Below are 20,127 nucleotides of genomic sequence, written 5' to 3' on the forward strand. Positions count from 1 at the left end.
AATGAGGGGAAAATTATATTGAATTTATACAGGAGCCAAATACTTGTGCAGATAATCATTGGTAAACTGAGAATAAACTGATCTGATCATGTTTAGATTGAGAACGCTGATATATCTGTAGAATCTATTCAGGGTATATGCACGTATGCAGGTTCAGCGGCACTTCACAATCACTTTTAACGATAACTATGGACCCTGAACTGATGATACATACCCATGTAACACTTGAAACATGGAGAATAAAAGCACTTTTCTGTGCATTTTTTTAAGGTTTTGTTTTCATAATTGATTTATCTTTTGTTGAAAAAGGGTGTGCATATAAGCTGACATATAGCCCTGCTATATAGGCTACTTTAAAATTCTACTACTACCATCTTACTGAAATGCTTTTATCTCTGTGTGTGTGTGTGTGTGTGTGTGTGTGTGTGTGTGTGTGTGTGTGAGAGCATTTGTGTTTTGGTGTCCAGTGTGTTAGACAGGCCGACATCAATTACGTATAAATTATGTAAATAAGTTGCTTTGGACTATAAGTCGTAGGACCTTTCAGATGATGAAAAGACAACATGTATTCCGGAAAATACAGTAATGACTTTGGGCTGTTGTCAGTGTGAATGCCCCTTTACAATACAGCTGCCCATTTAGGCAGTAGAACATAATTTGTTCCAATAATTTCAGCATAATGGAATCAAGTAATTGTTTTAATGTCTCAGTGGCCTCAAAGTGATTTTATGTGTGTCCCTAACAGGATTTGACATAATTTTTTTCTGTCACATTTCTGATTTATGTTATAAGGTAATTCTAGTTATCTAACTTTTAGCTAGCAATAGCATTCATTCGCATGCTAAATTCTAAGTAGGGATTGCTCCTTGAGTAAAACAACATAAAACATGGTATGGATGCTATCGTATGCCTTCATACAACATGTTGGTTGAGAACCCCTTAACCTAAGCAAAAGCTCCACTCTTCATCACAATGGTAACACAGCATAACAAAATCGGTTCTAAATTCCAAAATAACAACATTAAACATGCTTAAAAATACATAAAATTACACTTAAATTTAGAAATTTTTACTCTCCGCATTAAGTCCTAGCCATGCATGCTGGAAACTACATACAGTATCTCACAAAAGTGAGTACCCCCCTCACATTTTTGTCAATATTTGATTATATCTTTTCATGTGACAACACTGAAGAAATGACACTTTGCTACAATGTAAAGTAGTGAGTGTACTGCTTGTATAACAGTGTAAATTTGCTGTCCCCTCAAAATAACTCAACACACAGCCATTAATGTCTAAACCGCTGGCAACAAAAGTGAGTACACCCCTAAGTGAAAATGTCCAAATTGGGCCCAATTAGCCATTTTCCTTCCCCGGTGTCATGTGACTCATTAGTGTCACAAGGTCTCAGGTGTGAATGGGGAGCAGGTGTGTTAAATTTGGTGTCATCGCTCTCACACTCCCTCATACTGGAAGTTCAACATGGCACCTCATAGCAAAGAACTCTCTGAGGATCTGAAAAAAGAATTGTTGTTCTACATAAAGATGGCCTAGGCTATAAGAAGATTGCCAAGACCCTGACACTGAGCTGCAGCACGGTGGTCAAGACCATACAGTGGTTTAACAGGACAGGACTCCCCATGGTCGACCAAAGAAGTTGAGTGCATGTGCTCGGCGTCATATCCAGAGGTTGTCTTTGGGAAATAGACGTATGAGTGCTGCCACCATTGCTGCAGAGGTTGAAGGGGTGGGGGGTTAGCCTGTTAGTGCTCAGACTATACGCCGCACACTGCATCAAATTGGTCTGCATGGCTGTCATCCCAGAAGGAAGCCTCTTCTAAAGATGATACACAAGAAAGCCCGCAAACAGTTTGCAGAAGACAAGCAGACTAAGGACATGGATTACTGGAACCATGTCCTGTGGTCTGATGAGACCAAGATAAACTTATTTGGTTCAGATGGTGTCAAGCGTGTGTGGCAGAAACCAGGTGAGGAGTACAAAGACAAGTGTGTCTTGCCTACAGTCAAGCATGGTGGTGGGAGTGTCATGGTCTGGGGCTGCATGAGTGCTGCTGACACTGGGGAGCAACAGTTCATTGAGGGAACCATGAATGCCAACATGTGCTGTGACATACTGAAGCAGAGCATGATCCCCTCCCTTCGGAGACTGGGCCGCAGGGCAGTATTCCAGCATGATACGGACCCCAAACACACCTCCAAGAAGACCACTGCCTTGCTAAAGAAGCTGAGGGTGAAGGTGATGGACTGGCCAAGCATATCTCCAGACCTAAACCCTATTGAGCATCTGTGGGGCATCCTCAAATGGAAGGTGGAGGAGCACAAGGTCTCTAACATCCACCAGCTCCATGATGTCGTCATGGAGTGGAAGAGGACTCCAGTGGCAACCTGTGAAGCTCTGGTGAACTCCATGCCCAAGAGGGTTAAAGCAGTGCTGGAAAATGTGAGGGGTGTACTCACTTTTGTGAGATACTGTATCTCCTTGCCCAATTATGTCAACAAAACGTATTCCCATAACAAACGGATTAGTTAAACTTCAGTTACATTTTTTTTTTTTTAAGTATACTGAATGCAATGAAATTAAGTTGTAACATAAATGTCAAGAATTGTGTTGCATTAGCTCATTTTAATGAAGTAAATTTTACAAGCAGCAAAAAATATTTTTGTGCTGTTGTTGAACATACTAGATTATCACATTAACCCTAAATAATGTTACCTAGGGTGCACATTTTAGAGAATTACATTAATCAAAAGCAAAGAAAAAAGTTAAGAAGAAAAACACAATTTTGTTACGTATATCACAAATTATATGATTTGGTAAATTGGACAACCTGAATTTTCCCTATTTTTCAGTGCTGCAAGGCAACTCACTTGCTTTTTGAAGATAGCCACGGTGCACAAAACTATTAATATGTAACATATCTTGATGGGCGGCTGTGGCTCAGGTGGTAGAGCGGGTTGTCCACTAATTACAAATTGCCAAATTGTGGACCTCCACAAGTATTGTTCATCCTTGGGAGCCATTTGCAAATGCTTGAAGGTACCACGTTCATCTGTAAAAACAATAGTACGCAAGTATAAACACCATAGGACCACGCAGCCATCATACCGCTCAGGAAGGAGACGCATTCTGTCTCCTAGAGATGAACGTATTTTGGTGCGAAAAGTGCAAATCAATCCCAGATCAACAGCAAAGTACCTTGTGAAGATGCTGGAGTAAACAGGTAGACAAGTATCTATATCCACAGTAAAACGAGTCCTATATTGACATAAACTGAAAGGCTGCTCAGCAAGGACGAAGCGAATGCTCAGAAACCGCCATAAAAAGTCAGACTACAGTTTGCAAGTGCACATGGGGACACATATCTTACTTTTTGAAATACCCAACTTTCTGTTTTAATGGGAAACAAATCAACACAGGAAAGACAACTGTATTCGTCAAACCATTTCTTGAGGTCTTTAAAACCTTTGATTAGTCAGGAAAAGCATGTTTAGTAATACCAGAACTTGTGACGTCGTGAATACACTTCTTGAAATTCAGCACATGTGTAACATGCATTCTGGAACGTTACCTGGCCTCAGTGCACTGTCAGACATGATTAAAACCAGTCCAGGCTTAGCCAAAGCCCCCCTTACCCTTTATTTTCCCCCGATTTTCCATCTTCCCCAACTGTGCCAAGCCAAGCAGCCCCCTGCACCATTCACAAGCAAACAGCAGTAGCTCCGTCTCGGAGGCATAGTAAAAACATATAATCATAGGTGACATTTTTTTACTGAGCTTATAGAGGGCTTTGATATGTTAAGAGTGTATCAACTGGCTGGCAGCTGTGCAGAATTTGTCTTCTATTTGAATATGTCTTGTAATGGAGCAAGCGTGATCACACAGGCCTGGTGAATTTAAAATGAATAGACATTAAGACGCAATCTTGATCACAAACACGGCTATAATTCTATAGTGATGAAGGAGACATGTTGCGGCATATGCTGTGAGATGTGGTATGTGATCCCTTCTAGCCGTGGGATCAGGTTGTTCAATAACACTAATTAAAGAAAGACACATAAAAAACGTGAGCAAAGATTATTATGTAAATGTGACAATTTGTCATACTGGATGAAAAAACATCCAAGGTGTTCATAGCTTTCAAGACTATTAAGCAGATTTATTGTACTGATAGGTTAGCTTTTTGTCTATAAAAAACAAGCGTAACCCATCAACACCATACAATCCAGTTTGAAAGCACCAGTGCTTTGTATTAAATTCACTTTTTTGATATTCTAGGTGTGAACACAGGATGATCCTGACCATCCGACCAAGGCCTTTTTGAAATAAATACACCCAAACAGACCTGGTTTAACCTGTTCAAAAAAAATGTTACAATACAGAACCGAACAAGCCTTAAACCTAACAATTTTGAAATCTCTTTGGAGATCAAAAAAATAAAATATAAATATTTCATGATCCATTACACCTAATGGCATTTACAGAGACATTTACAATGATAACATACTATGTAAAGCAATAATTTACAGTAGCTGACAGCTGAAGTGTCATGGTTTCATTTTAAATCCTTTTGTATGAAAATAAAATGGGTATAATTGTTTTTCATACATAGAACAGTCACACTTGAGGGGGTGAGTTACATCACTGAAGTGAATATTGTGTGAAGTGTCCACACTTCCTCTTGCACTAACGTATTTTCACTTTACATTTCATGTGACATCCATTATGGGAAGGCCCTGTGTGTAGTTTTCATTACAGAAGGTTTTCCCATCAAACCCCAGAAGATAAAGACAAACAATCCCAAGTGCAATAGAAATTAATTCCCCAAACTTTCACTCACATCCTGAATTTGCAACCAACCCATCCACACTCATAACACCCTGACTGAGAAAATCTAAATAGGTAACACTGACAGATGTGACCTCAGCTGAACACTGCCCTAAATATTAGTGAAATGAGTGATATGTTTATAGACCTCAATCTAGTGTAATCTCATCAACATTCCTGTCTCTAACAGACTACTACTAACAGACACCATGAAATCCGCTCACTTCTGTCACAATTTATTCACCGTCATTTCATTGCAAATTTGTTTGACTTTATTTCTTCTGTTGAACACAAAAGATGCTTTAATAAAGATCCCCATGCATATTTGCAATACAAAATCAGTTGCTAAAAACTCACTTTAAAACTTAAAAAAGTATCATAAAAGTAAAAAATGTACATCCGCCAAGCACCAAATGCGAGTACATTTTCTGTTTGACCTGTGAATTTCACGGTATCACAGGCCACTATGGCAGGTGGTTTTTGCTCACTATCGCTATATGTCAGTTTATAAATTAGGTTTACACATTCTAGTTTTGTCCTCAAGGGGAGTCTGTAGGGCTACAGGACAGTCAGTAACACAGGTGTATATATAGAACGGCTCTCATTAACATGTAGTCCTGCTGCCTATCAATAGTCTCAAACGCGGTGTGTCCGCTGGCATATGGTGAGCGAAGGTGGATTCAGTGCATTTAATCCAGACTTCAAACACTATATATATAGAACTGGATCGCTGACACAACGTTAAACTGCCAGCAGGTGAAGCCATTGGAAGTGTTCGAGGTTCTTGGTATGCCCAAACTGTCATAGAGCAGCAAAGACTGACAGGTGAAAACACCCCCGTTTCTGACCTCCGGATCTGAAAGTTGCATTTTGCCATCTAGTTATGATCATGTTTAATGTTTAATTTGCTCGTTATGGATAATATTCGTTACAAGGGAGAAGATATACGCAGATAGAGCATTCACCTGGCCCGGTATTCAGTCTATCAGTGCACCACAACAATCACCAAAGGAAGTGGCAAAACCATCCACAAGTTGTAACGCAAGTATGAAAGAGCCTGTTTTGGGGTGACACAAAAAAAGGGACCTTAAAAAAGTCAAACCAGGATTTTTAATTAATCTAAAATGCCTGATATTTGCCTGTTATAATTTTGAAGTTCTTGCTGTTGTCATACATGGATACATTTCATAAATGACGTGATTGTTTGCCATTTTAACTTAACGTATCAGTTTAATTTTAACCTTTGCTTGTCTCCTTCTGCACGTGTGATAGAGGGAGAGAGAGCGCACACTCTTATTCAAGTGGTCACGAGAAAAAGGCACATTATTTTTGAAGTTTGTTTTTTTCCTCCACTTTTTCTTCCCAATTTTGAATGCCCAATTCCCAATGCGATCTAAGTCCTCATGGTGGTGTAGTGACTCGCCTCAGTCCGGGTGGCAGAGGACAAATCTCAGTTGCCTCCGCATCTGAGACAGTCAATCTGTGCATCTTATCACATGGCTTGTTGAGCGTGAGACATAGCACGTGTGGAGGCTTCACGCAATTCTCCGTGGCAACCACGCCCAACTCACCACGCACCCCACCGAGAGCGAACCACATTATAGCGACCACAAGGAGGTTACCCCATGTGACTCTACCCTTCCTAGCAATTTGGTTGCTTAGGAGACCTGGCTGGAGTCACTCAGCACGCCCTGGATTCAAACTTGCGACTCCAGGGGTGGTATTCAGCGTCTATACTCACTGAGCTACCCAGGCCCCTGAAAAAGGCCCTTTTTGATGAAAACATAAAACAAGTAACTCTGAACAAACACTTTGATGTTCGCAATAAATATATCTGAAAATGTTTGTCTGAGTCTTACCTTAGTTTCAGTGAACTTGTTTACATTCAGCTGATCTGTTCGCCGATGAAGTTTGTTAGTGGTGGATACTGTTTGATATAGATACATATAACTCGCTCGGCTTTCAAGAAATTATTAAAGAAATAAATAATTACATGTGTGGGACGTTTGCGTTGTAGGTATGTAAATGCAGATTTCAGATAAAAATTGGTGATTGGATGATTAATGTTTAATTGCTGAAATTAGATGATTTCCTATTAAGTCAATAGGCACATTGGAATGTTTGGGCATGTTTGATATGACATCATGAGCAATCCAGTTCTATATATATCAGTGACTACAAATGATGATTGCACACATTATTTGTGTCAATTCTGTGGCTGGGTAAGCAAATGTTCCTAAATTAACACTGGCATTTTTCCAACTGCACATATTTTAAGATGATATCATTGCTCATGTATTGAAAGCTAATAGTAGAAAATATACACTGGCTTTGTGTATTACAAACTCACTCTGAAGCAGCAGCAGTTCTCTGGTGTGGTGAGTGGGGTTAGTGGATTTCTTCCGCGCCAGTGGGCACCTACCATTAGAAGTAGCTATACTGTACCGCAATGCAAGACTGAAGTATGTACAGGAGCATTCCCTAAAGGTAAGACAACTCTTGGATTTACACTGGATGTAAAGTTTGTAGAGTGTACAGTAAGTTTTTATTACCCACAACCACACATACAAATTCTCCGGTAATGATTGCTAATAATAAAAACCAAATTATTTTTTTGACGGTTCTTGAACGTGCATTATTCAGGTGATGCGGACAGAAAACCGGACTAAAATACTCACACAGTCTTTCTTGTATTACTATTAAGCGCCACATCCACACTGCTACTGAATCCACAGCGGGAGGCGAGACATAAAGCACTACCAGTAGACTGAATCCCAAACAAATTACTCTTTTGAGCCGGCTCTTTATAGTGAATCAAAAAGTTTTATGAATGTCTTAGAGCTGAATTAATTAATTGACTCACTCCAAGTAAACAAATAATTTCTACTCTGTTGTGTGTACTTCAGGTTCATGAGTTCTACTTACTGGTTCATATGACAACTTCTACATTAAAATACAAATATTGTTTTGTTGTAATAAGTGAATAATCTGAAACATTTTTCTAAATGGACTATCTGGCAATTAAGTATTTCATAAATAATAAATTAATACAATTCTTTAAAAATGTAGTTCTCTTTTAAACATGGCATGCATGCAGTATTGTTTATTTGTCCCATATGCCTTTAAAATCCACTTGTAAAATGCAATAATAAAAAAAATTGGCCAGTAAGAAAACTGACTGGCTGGTGGGCTAAAAAGTTAATTTCGGACCCAGGATTCACTAATGCCTAACAAGGTTATTTATGTAGATTTGGCAGATAGTGCATGACAGGTTCTGAATAAATCTACATAAAATTGGATAATAAGTGCTTAATGAGAAACAACAAAATTGTTTCTGACTGTGGCTAAACAAACAGCTAGACCCAAAAATGCTAGGAATTCAGTCTTAATCACCAAAGTGACAGTGACAACAATTTAGGTGCCTGAACCAAACATAACTACTGCACAAATAAGAACAAATGCCATAAATAAAAAGAAAGCAACAGAGTTCCATAATAAATACATTCTGTGACAGAAATTCTTGAAGAACTAAAATGCATGTCTGCCTCTGTCAAACACATGCTGTGAGGGTAAGGACACGCTGCAACACGGAGAATTGACATCCATAGAATGCCATTCATTCTCTCTCACTCTCTCACAAACGTACACACAAATAGACAAACAGGTCATGTGCTAAGCTCACAGTGCATCATGTGATAGGGCTTTCTCTGATAACAGTGCTCATCCATTTCTCTGATTGCTTTCAGAAGACAGTGGTGATAGAAAGTAAAAGTGTGAATAGGAAACCAACAAATATCCAAATCTATTTCAACATGTTTATTCTCTCACATCAAAACCTCACCTGCCTATTGTCTTTAACTGTCTTTAGTCTATGTGAAATTTGAAAGCAACTTTGAGTGTAAATATTGTATGGTCAAGGTTGTACTGAACATTGTTGCTTTAAGACTTTCATTGAAAAAAAAATGAAAAATCTGTCATTCTTTACACTTTTGCATGCCATTCCAAACACATAATTTTGTGTGTGTGTGTGTGTGTGTGTGTGGAACACAAAATTGTTGAAGAATCGTTACACAGATCTTGGCATTGAACAACAGTTAATTGTGACCAGAGTAAGCTCCAAAAAAACAAAAACAAACAAAAATCTTCCACTGGAGAGTCAAAAGAACCGGCTCATGAGAGTTATTTGTTCAGATACTGGACTTCACTGTGTGTTTGTGCATAAAAATAAAGAGCTGGTTTTCGTGCTATAAATTAAACAGAACCAGCTCGAGAGTCATTTATTCAGGAGCCACACTACTAGAGGTCGACTTATAGGAGTATTTTAATGGATGATGCCGATATCCAGAGAGCAGGGTGGCCGATATAATGCTGATATATTGTATCACACAATTTAATATAACAGAAAATGACATATACATAAATTGTCTAAAAAAGCAATCTCCTGATCGGATCGCCTGCTTGAAGTGTCACAGACTGACTGTCATGCAATATTCGTGAGTCAGAGGGACACAATTTTGATCCAGGCTATTATAAATCATGCTTAAGGGAAATACTGTGGCTCTGGAAACTAGAAGTTTTTCGTGAGGTTTGTGAATTAAATCTGTTAAAACTAGATATATATATAGTATATTTGCAGATGACATATGATACAAGTTTTATTGATATTTGCTTTTTATCATTAGACAAGACTTTTACACACAGTTACAGGGAACTGTTGAGAAGAGAGAGACAGAGAGAGAGAGAGAGACAGAATGAATGAAACACTTGTACACATGTCTGTTCTGGCTCTGATATGTAAGACTGTTTAAATGAGACTGTAGTAACACGATCGCACGTAACAACAAAATTAACTGTTATTGTGTCTATTAGATTTAAAAGAATCTGCTCTTAAGAGTAATTTGTTCAAGAATTGGACTTCACTGGTCATGCTGTTTTGCACCTAGAAACAAAGATCAGGTTTCACGCGATAGATTCAAAAGAAATGGCTCATATGAGTAATTTGTTCAGGAACCACACTAAACCGTTTTGTGCTGTAGATTCAAAAGAATCGGCTCATAAGAGTCATTTGTTTGGGAACTGGACTACACTGATAGTGCTGTTTTGCTTACAGAAATAGTTTTGTACTATAGTTTCAAAAGAGCCAGATTATAAAAGTCATTTGTTCAGAAACCACACTACAGTGATCATGCTGTGTTTCATGCTGTAGATTCAAAAGAACTGGCTCATATGAGTCATTTGATCAGGAACTACACTAAACTGTTTCGCACTGTTGATTCAAAAGAACCAGCTCATTATAGTAATTTGATCAGGAACCACACTACAGCGGTCGTGTTGTAGATTCAAAAGAACCGGCTCATAAGAGTCGTTTGATTGGGAACCACAATAAACTGTTTTGTGCTGTAGATTCAAAAGAACCGGCTCATAAGAGTCATTTGATCGGGAACCACACTAAACTGTTTTGTGCTGTAGATTCAAAAGAATCGGCTCATAAGAATCATTTGATTGGAAGCCATACTAAACTGTTTCACACTGTAGATTCAAAAGAACTGGCTCATTACAGTCATTTGATCAGGAACCACACTAAAGTTGTCACGCTGTGTGCTTTGCGCAGTGGATTCAAAAGAACCGGCTCATAAGAGTCATTTGATAGGGAACCACTCTACAGTCGTCATGTTGTGTGTTTCGCACTGTAGATTTAAAAGAACCGGCTCATAAGAGTCATTTGATCGGGAACCACATTTCAGTTCACGTTCAATAAACTTCAACGTAACCAGAAGTCATGCAAAACATACTGTCAGGTGTTTTTTATTTATATTTTTTCCAAATAAGAAGTGGTTCTTGGTTCTCAACTTTATTCAAAACTTACATCTAGCCTGTGTTTGCATCCAGAACTCGTCACGTTTGATAAATACAAACGCTAGAATCAATGTTATTTTGGTAGATGTGAACATTTTCATTGAATAATGACTTAAAGTTCAGTCTGTTCCTCAAACTAAAATATAGTATGGCTTCAGAAAAGGAGATGGTGAAACTGATAGCTGTGTAACGACTCTTCAAAAATGTGTTCTTTTGTGAGAGAGCCGCATCAAAAAGCGGACGCATTAGGTGCCTTACCTCTCCCGTACAGATCATTAAGGGCTTTTTCCTCAGCTCGATACATTTTCTAAGCTTACAGATCTCATGTCCTGTTTTTCGGTTCAGGCAACTGCTGCATTCCCCACAGTTGATCTTGCGCAGGCAGGTCACACAAACACCACAATGACTTCTCTTTTTTCTGTCTCTCCTCTCTTGAACTTTAAGTAAACGCAGCTGAATATCCTCAACCAGGAGAGGAGTGTTTCCTGAGGTTCTGTGCACCAGAACCAACTCTGCTTCGCTGTCAAATGAGGAGTGGGTGCTCTCTGTGTTATTGGAGAGCGAGCCGTTGAAAGACGTTGTTGCCACGTCTTTGTCACAAAGAGTTCTGTTGTTAATGGTTGTGCTCAAAGAGAGGAGAGAAAGCGCTCCTTCTTTCTTCATTAACATTTCAGCATCGTCAATTTCATCTTTAGTGTCCACGTCTACATTGCTTTGCAACTCTATTTTTCCTACCTGGGGAGCATTTGTGATGTTTTCAAGTGCTGGTGATTCTTTAGGGGATTGACAAACAAGTGAGGTTACGGTCTCATCTACTTCTGTAGAGGTTTCTGAAGTGGTTTCACAAGAATTGTGAGAAAAGTCAGTATGTTGGTTAACAATTTCGTTGACCTCATTAGCCTGACCTGAATCATACATATCTGACAGTAAAGGGGAGGGAACGGTTGGGCCTGAGATATCAGCATTGTAGGCAATGTCCACGTTATTGACGGGTTTGTGCTCTAACGGGTCACACTGCTCAACAAGCGCAACTTCTGTATCAGTAGGAGCACAGCATCTTTCATTTTGTACAGTTTCTGTGTTTGCCTTTACCTTCTCCTCTGCCTTGTCAGTGTCGAGAACAACCGTCTCTCTGTGCTCCTCCGCAGTTTCCTCCGACCTTATGTTAATGGTCAGTCCCTGAGCGATCTTTTGTTGCCCATCACTATTAAGATCATGAAGTTTGAGCCTTTTAGAGACAGTATCCTGTCCTCTGTTCTGCTGACCTCCCCTTCTCCGTGTAAGCACCCTCGTATGAGACTCAACTTCCTGTAGGACGCTCTGACACAACCGACTATTGCGAGGTGGCTTCCCTTGGCCATTACGGTTTGACAAGCCATTTTCGGTTAAAGAAGCACGCGTACGTCTGGATACTTCAACAACTGGGGCAGTCTTGACTCTCCTCTTGCCGGGCTTGCTGACAGCACTCCTCTGGGACCCCTTGGCTGCCTGTTGTTTGTCTGTGGACTTCCTGATCTCATCTTGACTCCTGAGAGTGGCTGAGCAATTAGCTTTGCGTGAGTTTGCTGTTTGTCTTGTAGTTATGAAAGGTTTCACACCCCTGACATTTTTGTTTCTGGATTCACATGATGATTTATTGGCTGGTTTGGGAGTACGAGGCATAGCTGGGCTGAGTGAGGAGGTGGGAGGTGTGGTACAGGAGAGTCGGCATGGGAAACAGTATACTGATGACACTGGACAATAGTTTTTGTCAAATCTGTCATGTAATGTTTCAAGTAAGATCACACATGGATGAATGGTTACCTGTGGAAAAGACAATTAATTCTTTTATTATTCATTCCCAAATCCTTTGTATTATGTAGCATGATGTATCATCTGATTGTACTCATTTAATTCACATTTAAGCTAATGGAGTGTCACATAAACCATACAGTAAACAGGCCATCTAACTAGGGCTGGGAGATAAAATTATATCGATATTTAGCAAGAAGAAAATTCCTCAATATAGATGATGAACTTTTAATAATTCTCTATATTAAGCCAATGTTCTACATTGACAATCGGATCAGGTGCGTGTCGCTAAAAATGCAAGCAGTTCCACAAAGTTATACACACAACTAACTAACTAAATCACAGTCTTTAAACCAGCCAGTTAGGAAGTATTATCTAGCTAGAGGATATAGTGTATCATTTGGGACACATTTATAGCCCTGTTATTACAGTATATAGACCAGCAATAAGGCTACATTAGGTAGCAGGTAACCTCGCGTAACCACAGGCACAGGCAAGATAGTGTTTCTTCTTCTTGTGATGTTTACTGGCTGTTGGCAATCCAGTTTATGGTGAATTACCACCACCTACTGAGCTGGAGTGTGGAGCGTCACAAGACAGTCTTTCAGTGGAATCAAACATCTGCTGAAGACAATGAAATTGGTGAAATTTCATCGAAAAGACATCACAAGCCTTTTGTAGGACTAAATCCTATACGGAGTATACTTCTTGAACTTCAAATGAAAAGGCAGCTTACCCTGTGGCGTTTACTTGTAAACAAACAAGTTATGTTTATACCAAAGGTCTACCAAACATTTGAAATGCTTTTTCTTACCCATTAATCATATGAAATGTATATTGTGATAAGTATAGAACAAAATGAAAATAAATATCATGATAATATTTTTGGCCATAATGCCCAGCCCGTCATGTAACAGATAATTATGTCTCTTAAAGGCAGTGGCGTTTTTCTCAGGGCCAGCAAAGCCTTCTCTGCTGGCCTAACATGCCAAATAAATAAATACATATTTTTCATCCTTTCATTCTCCAACACCTTTTTGCCTTTTATGTATTTTTAATCGCTTTCCACTCTTAATTAATCTACAAACAAATAGAGAAAAATGAAAAGTTTGTCCAGTCAGAATGTATTCCTTGATGCTTACAAGCAAAGTGTAACGATTTTTTCACAAATCGCATGCCCGAAGCAGCACGTGAGTGTGAGCTCCAAATGATGTCATACAATCATGTGGACACTCAGGGAGATATACAAAGTAAGTGATAAACCTTCACTTTATTAAGTATAAATGAGTTCAAGTTTCCACGTTACATTGTATTAAAGCTTGTTTAATGGAACACAGCATAACCATGTACCCTGACAAAACGAAATTTAATGCAAGCAACATTTAAAATCGCCAATATTATTAGATAGATTTTTCCAGGTAATATAGACCTCATTGGTAGAATTATATGAAAAATCATGATTCAGAATGTCTGTTCAGGAGACGTTCATTTCACAAAACAGTCACGCTGCAGTTAATGTTAGGCTTGCTTGAGCATTAAGTGTCATTTCAAGTTCTGGCTTTCGTGCGTGTAGGTGTTTTTAAAATGTCAATTGGTATTAACAGTTAGCTGCAACATAATGTATGATGCCCAAAGGCATAGGGTGTCTTATTCATTGTGAAACTGTGTTTTCTTAATGGCATGAATCACACTGAAGGCCTAGATTTGAAATGCACTGCCTGCCACTGCTTAAAGGAGCAGAAACTTTTGTCTTTGTGTCATCTTGTGCTTACACTGACATCTAACAACTTGGATGAAGCATTATTTAAAATCAACAGTTTTCAGTTTCAGATGTCATTGTAGAAATGTAATATTCACAATCAGCCATGATTATTTAATTAATGAGTGAAAGTGTCAAATAACAGGACAGTTACTGAGATTAAGCGAGTAGTATTCAGCTGGTCGTGTGATTCTAACATAGCCGCCCCTATGTGCGGACCCTCTCCATGTAGAATAAAAGAGCTTTCATAAGGTCACTGATGTGACTGGAGTCTTCATTATAACATGAGAGGTCATGATTTCCTACATATATTGCAAAATTACAATTCATGTCTTTAGGAGGTAAACTTTTTTAATGAGGAAAGAATTATTGAGAGCACCTTTAAGTGGCATATACTCTCATGACTGTGTGTCCAGGTGCAAAGTATTATCCTCATAAGAAAGAGTCCAAACTCTCTAAGTTTCGTAATGCTGTCATAAACTCTGAATGGAAATACAGAGGATACTGTAAACATTTTGCGATACTAAAGGAAAAAATTTACGGTAACCATAATTTACTGCACAATGCATTCTGCTCAAAAACACATAAGCTACAAATGTAATTACATTACTATTAAATGACAAAACTGCACGACAAATCCTGCTTCTTGGACAGACATTAAAGTCCCTGTAAAGTCAAAATTAAGTATGTGTTCTGAGTTTGTCATATCACAGAAAAATGTGTTATTAGCCACCCAGCCAAATTTGAATGATAAAAAAAGTCGGCAAGTACATAAAATAAGCTATCAAAATCTTGAAAAAATTAGCAATGGTCTCTGCTCTCAAATGCTGGGGGCGTGTCCGCTGGCTGCGCTGAAACCACGCCCACTTGCGGGAAAGCTGCCGTCGCCACACACACTCAACTGTCACCGCTACAGCCGGAATGGATGCTCCTAGCAGTTTATTAGGTTTTACCAAGCCATATATGTTTGAGCCTCCAGAGCCTGAATCTGATTCAGAGGACATTGACCAAGAAAGTCAACATCGTCCCCCTCGTTCTGCAACAGAATGGTAAGATTTTGCTCTCCCTTGTATGCAAGTTAGCTAAGTTATATGTAACGTTAACTAGCTAGCATAACCTAATTTAGATGATGCGAATGTGCTCTATTTATATTGTTAGGGAGCGGCCAGCCTCAGGGGCTCCAGTGCGTCATCAAGTAGGGGCGTGTCCAGGAGCTCAGGGGCTCCAGTGCGTCATCGAGCCCCGCTTTAGCCCGCCCAAAAAATCCGGAAAATAGCAATGGTGAAAAACTGTTTAACGGTCTAACTCCACAATTCAGTCCTTCACAGTTCACAGTCTTTGTAATATGTTTTAGCAATACATTTCTAACATTTATAATGTGTTTAGAATTTTTTTTTAGAATTGCCTTTACAGGGACTTTAAAATAAGTGCCATAGTATTACCATATTTTTGGATATTTAACAAGGCAATACCATGCCTTGTTCTGGACATACACCACAAAGGTACCATGGTTTTCTTTGAAGAACATTTTTGAAAGGGATAGTCTACCTGTTGTTACTCAAGGTTATATGTATTGTATCTGTTTGTTTCAACAGTGTTTTTATCTGGCTCAGTTATGGAGTATTTACACTTAAAGTGAAACAGTTTGTTGAAGTTTGAAGTTGGTGTGAAGTGAGTTTGCACTGACAAGTGGATGTACCACTCACACAAGTTTACACATGGTCTGTTCTCAAAACTTAGCGAGTACCCTATGTAGACAGCATTTTTTGGCTTCACACTGGAGGTTCATGCAGTATTTTTGTGCGTGATGGGCACATTGAGGATTGTTGTGCGTGATGGGCGGGTGCAGAATTGTGCGTGATGTGCCCATGCAGGACTTTGTGCAGGATTTCTGATCTCACGCGTTTCTCCGAGTCACGCGCCCATGATATCCAAAACTGCTGTCTAGTAAGGGAACTCACAAGGTTTTGAGATACAGCCGCGGTAGCTGACTAATCGTTTGACGTTCACACATGCTTATCTCTTACTACAGTTTGTTTCCGTTTCTATAAACCCCTATACAATCTATAACATGAGATATGAATCAAACCAACCAAACAGGAGGGGTATAATCTGTGATGTATTGTAGCGAACACTTTGAAGGGAGTTGAAATACTTAAATTACATACCAGAGATATAGTTGCACTGTCTGAAGGGCTAATAATATTACCCGCCTGTAAGACACGACTGATCCTTCAGCATTCCCTGGGCACGCGTGAAAAGCAGCTCGGTCTGCAGTCTTCACAATGTAACTTTTAACTGTAACGCTGACATTTTGCCTCGGAGAGTAAAGCACGTAATAAAGGCAAGTCCTTCCTATGTCACTCCATTCACCGCATCCCTCTGCCAGACACGACCTACACACTCTCCAGTCAACTTCAGGCTATTTAATGGGCGTCCGTGAGATGGCGGGAAAACCCGGACTGGATCTTGTTCTCGATACAATTTGTGCAATGCAGCCAGCAGAAAGTTTGTCATATCAATAATTATGAAGCAACTTCTGTAATTCACCGTGATTTGATTTAACTTGTCGTATATGCCTGATGTCTAAACGTGTACACCACGATTTGAGATGACGTCAGTTTCACTATGACTCCACTCCGGATGTTTAGCCAGCGCAACACTGAACACTTCACCTACCTTTATCTGTACTTTACAAACAGAAGGTTTTAAAGATTCAAACAATTAAAAATACTTTTCATATTAATTTCAGATTTTTACAGACATTATTAAAATATTAATAATAATACTATTACTCCTACTGCTGCTGCTGCAAGGGGCTGATTTAGTGATTTGGGGGCCCTAGGCACACTACAGGAATGGGACACTCTTCATTCAGGGCTGGACTGGTAATCTGGCATACCGGACATTTTCCCGGTGGGCCGACGCACTTTGGATCCGATCAGGGGAGGACTGGCCTTCTGGAGAACCACGGGGTCCGATAAGCAAAAATGAGCTGCCGCATTATGCAGAACGGACCACACCACGATAGCCAGAAAATGACAGCGAAACTTTTAGGTGGACCTCAGATTTTAGGGGTCGCTAGGCGGTTGCCTACCTTTGCCTAGTGCTTAGTCCACCCCTGTCTACTACTTGTAACGCCTGAGACTTTTGCCCTAGCAGCCACCAGAGGTCGCTAGGAGTTTAGAGACTGTTAGTTCTGTGTATTCCTTGTCTTGTCATGTCTTGTGATATATTGTTTCCCTCATGTTCATGTGTCTTGTTCTCATTGGTTTATTGTCTTGCTAACTTGTTATCAGTTCTGTTCAGTTATTTGTTCCTGTTTAGTTTTAGTTTTTGTTCCTGTTTAGTGGTCTTGTTATCTTGTTATTTGTTTAGTCCTTTCATTGGTTGTCTTTGTCATGTGTTTCCCTCGTCAGTGTATTTTAGCCCTCTTGTTTGCATTTGTCCCTGGTCGAATATTGTTGGTTGTAACTCTGTTTCCTTGTCTGGTCTGGTCTGTCCAGTTCTTAATCAAGTCTAGTCATTTATGTTTGTTTTGTTCTGTTACAGCACTGTAAATAAACTGCATTTGGGTTCACACTTCAGCTTCTTCATCTCTGTCTGTTCCTGTTTTCAGCTTGCCAGAATGTTACACTACTACTATGAGAACCAGAATGAGCTTTAATGCTAAGTGTTTTCATGTACACAAGGAATATTTATTTTTTTCGGTGATTGGAGAAACAAGTGCACACAGAACATTACAGTGAGACACATAATATAAAACAAATTAAGAGTATAAATAGACATTCAATAAAATAGGACATATAACAGAGAATGGCATATGTACATGTGCAAGTGGTAATGTATGTGCAAGGTAGAGGTATGTACAGTTCTTGATCAAATATGTGAATTTACATATGTACTTGAGATATGTATTTACATTATTGCACTAGGGGGAGTCCTGAGGCAGTTTAATTGTTCATGAGGTGGATGGCCTGAGGGTAAAAACTGTTCTTGTGCCTGGATGTCCAGGCACTGATTGCTCTGTAGCGCTGGCCAGAGGGCATCAGTTCAAAGAGGGAGTGGGCAGGGTGTGTGGTGTCCAGAGTGATTCTACCTGCATGTTTCCTCTTTCTGGAGACCTACAGGACTTGGAGGGTGGGCAGGCCAGGGGGGCACCAATAATCCTCTCAGCAGTCCTTACTGTCCGTTGTGGTTTCCTTCTGTCTGATTTGGTGGCTGAACCAAACCAGACAATTATAGATATACTATTATTATTATAATTAAAAAGCCCAGTGCATTTCAGTTAAATAACACATAATGTAAAACTCAACACACAACACTGCAAATGTTTCATAAACAGACAATATTTTATCATAATATCTGAGACTAATTTACAAAAGATTATTTTATTATTTTTTTTAAAGTCATCCATTTTTATTTAAATGACAACACAGATCAATGTAAAACTCACAATGTTAAAAAAAGTTTGATGTACAGGTAATATTTAATCATAATAAAATCTGATTGATAAATACAACCAACTTATTTTTTTTTTTTTTGTATTATTATTATTATTTTATTTAAATGACAACACAATTAAATGGAAAAGTAACAATAAAAAGTCATTTTATTAAGTATTCTCATTATTCTTATTATTTCTAATTAGTATTACTACTACTACTACTATTACCATTGTCCGGTGCATGTTTTATTTAAATAATAACGCATAACAATAACACTACACAATATTACAAGATTTAAAAAATAATAATAATATTAAAATCTATCAGATAAATGCACAACCTACTAAAAGAGAAATAAAATTAAACTGTAAAGCAAATTACAGAATACGGTGCGGTAAGAAGGCAGGAGAGACTTTCAATTAAAACATTATTGATTAACGGCAATGAAGTTACAGATCGATCTCTGATTAGTAAGGAAGCTGTCTCTTTCTATAAAAAATTATATTCTTCAGCCTTTTCTTCGGATGATGCTGAATCTTTCTTTAGCCAAATTAATGCTCTAATTCCCCGTATAGATGATGAGTACGTGTTGTTATGTGATGCTGATATTACCTCTGTTGAGCTGGATAATGCTGTAGACAACTTATCATTAAACAAATCTCCAGGTAGTGACGGCTTTACAGCTAATTTCTATAAACACTTCTGGAACTTATTATAAGACCCTTTTTCTCTTATGTTAAAAGAAGCTACTGATAATATGACATTCCCCTCTACTATGAAACAAGGAGTAATAACCCTAATCCCTAAACCAGATAAGGACCCCAAAATTTTAGATAACTTTAGACCCATTACCTTATTAAACACTGATTATAAAATTGTAGCTATTATTTATGCTAATAGATTGAAAAAATTCCTACATAAAATTATAAGTGACTCTCAATCTGGTTTCATGAAAGGAAGATCCATCCACAATAATATCCGTTTAGTGCTAGATATTTTAGATTATAGTAATGTTATAGACGATGATGGTTTTATTTTATTTCTTGACTTCTTTAAGGCATTTGATTCAATCGAACACCCATTTATTTACCTCTGTTTAAGTTTATTTGGTTTTGGAGAGAAATTTATAAGCATTATAAAATCTCTTTACGAAAATTCAAATAGTTCTATTTCCTTACCAGGAGGTACATCACCCAGATTCCCTATCAAACGTGGAGTTAAACAGGGTTGCCCCTTATCCCCATTTCTCTTTATAATGGCTACAGAGCTGCTTGCTATCCTTGTTAAAAATTCTAACATTGCTCCTTTAGAGGCTTTTGGGCAACCAATAATCATTAGCCAGTTAGCTGACGACACTACCATTTTTATGAAGCAGTTGTCAGAAATTCTGAAAATTCTATAAATTATTCACACCTTTTCTAAAGCCT

The 20,127-nt window shown here is 38.6% G+C and overlaps 1 protein-coding gene across 1 annotated transcript in view; it reads right to left on the minus strand.

Annotated features, from left to right (window-relative positions):
* The window catches only part of LOC127660771 (methylcytosine dioxygenase TET1-like), a 62,696-nt gene extending 46,101 nt beyond the window's left edge, over window positions 1-16,595 (minus strand). Inside the window, exons 1-2 of the mRNA XM_052151184.1 lie at window positions 16,421-16,595; window positions 10,961-12,505 (exon numbers count right to left, since the gene is read on the minus strand). Of these exons, the coding sequence (XP_052007144.1) occupies window positions 10,961-12,364 (1,404 nt within the window). The 5' untranslated portion in view covers window positions 12,365-12,505; window positions 16,421-16,595. The remainder of the gene's footprint in view (window positions 1-10,960; window positions 12,506-16,420) is intronic.
* Between the last annotated feature and the right edge of the window lie 3,532 nt (window positions 16,596-20,127).

The sequence above is a fragment of the Xyrauchen texanus genome, chromosome 20, assembly GCF_025860055.1.
Source record: "Xyrauchen texanus isolate HMW12.3.18 chromosome 20, RBS_HiC_50CHRs, whole genome shotgun sequence".
In the NCBI taxonomy this organism is placed as follows: domain Eukaryota; kingdom Metazoa; phylum Chordata; class Actinopteri; order Cypriniformes; family Catostomidae; genus Xyrauchen; species Xyrauchen texanus.